The sequence below is a fragment of the Mus pahari genome, chromosome 6 (assembly GCF_900095145.1).
Source record: "Mus pahari chromosome 6, PAHARI_EIJ_v1.1, whole genome shotgun sequence".
Classification (NCBI taxonomy): domain Eukaryota; kingdom Metazoa; phylum Chordata; class Mammalia; order Rodentia; family Muridae; genus Mus; species Mus pahari.
In genome coordinates this window covers 66,808,131-66,814,934 of record NC_034595.1, presented here as the reverse complement: position 1 = coordinate 66,814,934, position 6,804 = coordinate 66,808,131, and the positions used below count along the sequence as shown (strand labels likewise).

Below are 6,804 nucleotides of genomic sequence, written 5' to 3'. Positions count from 1 at the left end.
AACTTTATTTCAGAAAGGAGGGAAGATGGAGAAACTAGTGTGAAGAATAGTCATGTAGAGAGAGACTATTCAGGGGAGATTTAGATGAATGCATTAGGTAACAATCATGTGAAGATAATACTAGGCTGAATAATGGCTTCAAAATGATGTTCAGGCCTTGAGTTTTGGAGCCCATGGTACAAATTGAATAATTCCTCATAATTCCAAAGGGACTTAGTCGGTTAGATCGAATAAGATACATTTAGATGGGAAAACTATCTTGGAGTTTTTAGGGGTCTTGATGATGTCATAAGCATTTGTAAAAGGGAAGGACATTGGAAGAGAGGGGATGAGGAGGGTGCTGGCTTTGAAGCAGGGGAATATTCCAGTGCCAAGGGATGATGATCTATTCTGGACAGAGGAGGAGAGGACTCTGGGGAACTCTTCTGAAGAAGGTTGGTCACACCAACAGCTTAGCTTTCTGCCAGTGTACCTTATCTCAGACATCGGAGCTCCACGACTGCAAGATATTAACTTTCAATTATTATAGATCACCAAGGTTGTGACAATTGATTATTGGTAAAATGAAGAAGTCATGTAGGGAAAAATAAGATGGTAGGAAGTGAAGAGGCAAGGAGATCAGGCTGGAGGACAGAGGGGGTTCAGGATCAGGTGCACAGTCAGATGTGGGTAGAAGGAGACAGAAAGACACATGGGGAATCTAGAGCAAGAAGAGAGAGAGAGGGAGAGGGAGAAGGAGAGGGAGAGGGAAAGGCAGAGGGAGAGGGAGAGAGAGAGCAGGTGGCAGGGAACAAATAGTTGTAAATTAATGAACAGACAGAAAGGAAGATGGTGACAGGACAAGATGTCAGGCAGCATGTTTGTAGAGTCTGTCCTTGTCCTTACCAGAATTAGTGGAGCTTCTTGAGACGTAGGTAGATCCCATTTTTGGACTTCAGCACAATTCGTGCTAAGGGCACAGGGACCCTGGTAGGATCTGGCAGTAGCTCAAAGCGGAGAAGTGTCAGGGCCACAATCACCTTCAGCTCACTCATAGCAAATTGTTTCCCAATGCAGTTCCTGGGTTAGAAAGGGAGGATAAAAGTCATTAGCCTCTCACCTCTTTTAAGGTTTGACCCTTGAAACAGCCCAGAGCAACTTTCAGGGCCTACTGTCACAGGCTCAGTCTCACAGCTGTGATTAGAGGTCATACCTTCTTTTAACCTAGGTCTTCCTCTCCTGAATTTTTGACATAGCCTTAACACTTTTCAAGGCCACTTTGACCCTACTCATTTTAGTGGTATGAGATATGTTCGGCCAGTAGTTGCCTCTTCAGGTTACATAGCCCCAGTGTAGTGAGTCACAGAGAAGGTCATTCCCATTGGTTCTTGGGCTCTTCCCACATCCCAGGTCTCTGTCCCATCCTGGAGATGCGCCCTCGCCCCCACCCCTGTCAGCTTCAAATTTCCATTCATTTTCATGGCCAACTAGCCATCGCTCCTGTCCTTCCCCACACTTGATCCTGAACCCCTTTTTCACTCCCCATCCTTCCTCCCAGTTCTCCCCTCCATCTGCTTCTCATGAAGATTTTATTTCCCTTCTGAGTAAAATTTGAGCTCAGTCATTTGGGCCTTCCATCTTGTGGAGCTTTGCTGTTGCCTGTCTGTGCGATATGTTCTTCTAGCTGGGCTGCTTTGTCTGGCCTCGGTGGGAGAGGAAGTGCCTAGTTTCACAGAGACTTGAAGTGCCAGAGTTGAGGGGGGATACTCAGGGGGACTTCCACCTGCTCAGAGGTGAAGGGAAGGGGGGAGGTGGAAGGGGAAAGAATTGTGGGATGGGTCACTGGAAGGGAGGCCGTGAGCAGGATGTAAAGTGAGTAAGTAAAAAGAAAATTAAACGAACCAAACCAAAACAACACGTGCCTAGCTGCAGCTATATATTCTTCTGGCGGCTGCCTTCATCTCTTTCCTGGCTATCACACTTCCTACTGTTGAGGTGTTTGAGCATGGCTCCTCCACCTCTACTCCCCACCCCATCCCTAGGCTTCATATTTCCAAAGCTTGGTCAATGAGCTCTTATTTTTTCGATGACTGTCCCTGTTCCTCCTAAACCCCTAAGGCACCATCATTGCCATATTCAAGGGCATGCCACAATCAGGGCATCGGATGATGGCAGGAACATGGCATGTTCTGCATCTGCTACGTGGGCAATTGAAAGAAGGGAGGATGAATATATTTTAATTACAGATGTATTTGTCTTTGTAGATGACTGTTTTGAACTCTTAGAGGCAGGACTGGATTGTATCACTATTTCTATGTTTTTATGTAACGTAGCACCTGACACATAGGAGTGGTTTAAACTTTATTTTACAGTTAAAACAATTATTTTTCCTTGGCTTTTAAAATTTAATTTATTTGAATTTAAGGAATGAAAAAATAGAATGAAGGATAGTAAAAATTAAAAAACTTCTGACCAAAGCAAGCTGTGGCAGCCTGTGACTGAATCCCAGTGCCTGGGAAGTAGAGAGAGACCATGAGCTCCAGACAAGCCTGAGACTCTGTCTTAGAAAGCACCACCAGCATCATGGTTCATTCCAACTTAAGCTGAGTTGCCCAGTACTCTCCTGGCTTCTAGTGGCAGAGACATGACTTGCAGTGAGTGGCCAGCAGAGCATTCAATCCTGAAGTAAACAAAGTGTGTGTACATAGCTCGTGTTTGAAAGAATAACTTACTTGTAGCCTGTTCTGTGAAAACTGATTTGTCACTTCATGAATTCATGAAACCCTTCTTCTGTACCACCTTTGAAAGTTTACAGCGAGTCAGGTCCCAAGGGATAATTTTCCTAGAAGCCATCAGAAAGTCTTTGTCCCTTTCAGTAGCTATTTCAAGAGTGTCTTTTATTTCGCTCACTAGAAACCTTAAAAAAATGCTGTGTTATATGTAAAACAGAGGGTTTACTTAAAAGCAGACTGCTCTCCTCCTTTTTAATGCCTTTTGTCTGAAGTGAGACTTCATAGCCTCTAAGTGTAAATTTGAGGAATATATATTACCTGTCAAGTTTTGGCCATTGGGTAACTGCAAGAGAGCTGTGAGCACTAACATCAGTTCAAAAATTGTGTTGGGAAAGAGTGCAAAGGTGGAATCAGCATATCCTGGTATGAACCTTGTCTCAAGTGACCCACTCTAACACTTCATGTATCATTGGACAGCTGCCTCAAATGACCCACTATAACACTTCACGTATCTCATTGGACAGTTGCTTTCATGTTATTGGCAGGCAGATATGCAAGCAAATGAATTACTTGCACAATGATTCCAGAATAAAGAACTACCCAGGAATGGTGATGGGTCAGGTTGAGGTGTGGAAAAGATATGCCTTTTAAGAGCCCTAAAATTTGACAAGCTGGACACCTAAAGTTAAAATCACTTAAAACAAAAAACAAAAAACAAAAAACAAAACAAACAAACAAAAAAACAACGTAAAGTCCTGCCCTTAAAGTGTGGAAAATATCAGAACATATGCAAGTGTGTGGCATCTACTGACATAAATTTGTTTGACCAATGGATTAATGTCTTCATAGTGTGTCCTGAAATGCTACCCTCCTTTTGTGCACAGACACATCCTCAAGAAGCTCCTCCCCCTCCCATAGCCACCAATCAGGATATACCTGGAGATGTCATATATAGAGGGGATAAAAAACAAGGTATGCTGCAAATATTCTCCACAGTATATTCCATCATACACTGGATGTCTCACCTGGCTCCTCCTGAGAAGGGCAGGAATGAGTGGCTGTGTCGGGGAGAGTCTGGTGCAAACCTGGAAGGGTCAAACACCTGCAGAGAGACAGCACCTCAGTCATGACAGGTAGAGGTCCATTGCAACNCACAAGGGGACAATATGCCCNGAGGTGGGAACAATAGGAGGTATTGGTCTTGAGACCGACTCCTCTGCCNTTCTTGGGGGCCTCCTACCTCTGGGTTTGGCCACACCTTCGGGTTGTGGTGGAGACAATAAATGGAGAGTGTGACCTGGACACCTGTGGGGCAGATAGGAATATGAGAGAAGATGAGTTACACCCAGGGGTCACTCCTTGGTTCCTGAGAGAGCAAGGGATGATATGCCTGCAGAAAGATTTGGGTGCTATAGGGCATCACTTTCAGCACATGTGCATGAGTAGAAAGGAACTTGAGGCACAAGTGAGGAGTATAAACTTGGAGTGTAAGAGAGAGAAGCAAGAATAATGAACTGGAGTTTTAGGATAATTAAAATTAGAACTTAAATTTGATGAAGGATTTCCACTAAAGATGTATATTAATTCCTGACATTGAGTTGATTTATTCTGGTTTTTCAGGTAAGTTACTAAAGTTTCAAAGGGGGGTTACATATAGGCAAAGCAGGATGTGGCAGTCCTAGTGCTTTTACATAATGAGCGGAGACAAGGGTCACTTTCCTGACATTGCAGGGGTCTTGTATCTGCTGATCACTTCATCTTTGCCGTCAACCCTAGTGCTGGCTCCCTTCAGCCTTGAGGCAGGCTTTTGGAGACCTCTGCTCCTGCTCCTGCTAAGCACAGGGCCACCTGTGTTGGTATCTATGGATCTGCTCTATTGTTGCAGCTGCCACTGTTCTGCTGATTAGCTCCTGAGAGTCTCCAGAGATGCCTTCCTGAAGATCCACCTACTGGCTTGTACCTGAACTATGCTCCAAGAATGGGTGGTGGGGATGGTCGTCCCCTGCTTTATAAACTCAGAACTTTATTAAACTTGTAGGCTTTGATCAGGATTCCTGTCTTAGCCTGGTTCTTTCTTGCTGTCTTTTTCCTTCCAGCCCAACCTGCCTTTCAGGACAGACATGGTTGGAGTGTGGCTGCGGGCAGCCCTCTCAGATGGCGCTACAACGTGGGACCTGAACAAGGTGGGACAAACTGAGGAAGTGCTGTCCCTGTCCTATGTGGAGCTCCAAGAGAAGAAAAGAGTAAGAAGGTCTAAGCTGGTATTGTGTTGACCTGGCACTAATGCCACTTAGGGGTGGACAGCGGAAAATGGAAAAAGAAAATTCTAAACAGGCTTTTGTCCACAGTCTTCAAGAACTGCTTCAGGTGAGAGGAATAGGGTTTAAGGTTCTAAACAGGCATTTGCCTGCAGCCCTCAAGAGCTGCTTCAGGTTTGAAGAAAAGGTGTTAGAAAATTTTGTAAAACAGATAGATTCTTGCTGCCCATGGTTCAGAGAGAAAAAAAAATTAGACAAGAGAACCTGGGAGAGAGAGAGATCAAGAGAGAAGGAAAATGGATTTTAGAATTCTCCTAGGGACAGAGTGAAATCCGGAGATGTCTGGCTTTCTCTCTGGCCCCCCGCAGGAGACACTCAGATTTGGTTACATCAAGTTCTCTACCTTCTATGTATTGTCTGTTTGGTGCACCAATGTATGTCCACGTGTCAATTCATGTATGTTTTTGTTTCATTGTCTGAATGAGTGACTGTTCTGTGTTTCATGTTGGAAGATACTGACAACTCAGTCTCAGTTTACACAGTGGAGCCCAAGAGAGGCCCATAGCCTAGCCAAGAATCAAGCCCAGCAGGGGAGCCCCTGCTGAGAAACTGCAAACTCTTAGTTTTAAAGCAAAACAGCTGATAGTTGGTTTTTTTCCTAAAAAATTCCCATAATTATTGTGTCTAGCAAACTACAAAGTGCTTTTTATTTTAAGATTATAGCTAAAAAGGTAAAATTCTGTGGTCTAAATTTATAATTTGTGTAGCTGCTTCATTTGGTTTTTGACTGGTCTTAAGGGTGTAACAATGCTCTGCATGGCTTTATCATAGAGTTATAAGTTATTGACTTTAATTAAAAGGTTATAACATTGGTAACAAAAAGGTTAGCTTTAAAATGGTAACTCAGGGTTGGAGTCATTTTAAACACGTGGCAAAAAGCAGGCCAAAAAACTAGGCCTCTAGGAAAACTTCTAATTGAGATAATATTTACCGTGATTCTTATCCTAAAAGGTAGACTTAGAGATAAGATTTAAAACAATGACTTTTTAATAACGCATTAAAATTTGCCGTCATACATTCATAGGTATAAATTGGCAGCCAAACTTTGTAACGTGCTAGTGATGCTTCTAACATTGATTTCAAAGATGATAAAGTGTTTTTAAATTGGATTTTGCTTACCAAAAGTTTGCATAAAAACTCAAAAATTATGGTTAAAATTGCCAATGTTCCATTGACTGCAGCTTGCAGTTCGATTACAAATTTTAGATCTTTAATTCACCCATATATTGTAATTAGGGTTGTTACAAGAGTAATCATCTTATGAGAGCACTAATACAGCTCTCTGTGGCCACCCAGCCATACAAAGCAAAAGACAGACTTATCTAAATATTTCATCCTTCTGCAAAAATTGGACTCTCATACAACTTCGCTATGGTTGCTGCCTTGCAGGGAATTACCATTCAAGGAACTTTTCCACAATTTTTAAATGTTTTAAAAATCTTAAGACTGTCCAAAATTGGAGGCATAGACTGACAATCAATTGCCCCCCTAAAATCTGTCCTCACTGCAGGAGGGCCAAGACTCAGATCAAATGCTTAGAGCAGCCTCAGGTAAGCTTGTGTGGCTTTTCTTTTGTTTTACAAACCGTGCCTAAGGAAGTTCTTGGGACCTCACCCCTCCCTGCCTTCAGGGAGATTTCTTTTTAGCTAAACATTTGTTTCAGATCTATCCAGATGTTGTTCATAATAAAGTTTAAATTCAAAATTTATAAAAGGTCAATCATAAAGGCATTACAGTCTGGCTTGCCTACTTCATATAAAATTATTATTTTTTTT

At 42.6% G+C, this 6,804-nt stretch overlaps 1 protein-coding gene across 1 annotated transcript in view; it reads right to left on the bottom strand.

Moving 5' to 3' along the window:
• Positions 1-6: 6 nt before the first annotated feature.
• LOC110323837 (cytochrome P450 4A10-like) overlaps positions 7-6,804 on the bottom strand; it is an 18,378-nt gene continuing 11,580 nt past the window's right edge. The window contains exons 5-8 of the mRNA XM_029540391.1: positions 3,952-4,036; positions 3,737-3,813; positions 886-1,059; positions 7-499 (exon numbers count right to left, since the gene is read on the bottom strand). Coding sequence (XP_029396251.1) covers positions 891-1,059; positions 3,737-3,813; positions 3,952-4,036 — 331 coding nt within the window. The 3' untranslated portion in view covers positions 7-499; positions 886-890. The remainder of the gene's footprint in view (positions 500-885; positions 1,060-3,736; positions 3,814-3,951; positions 4,037-6,804) is intronic.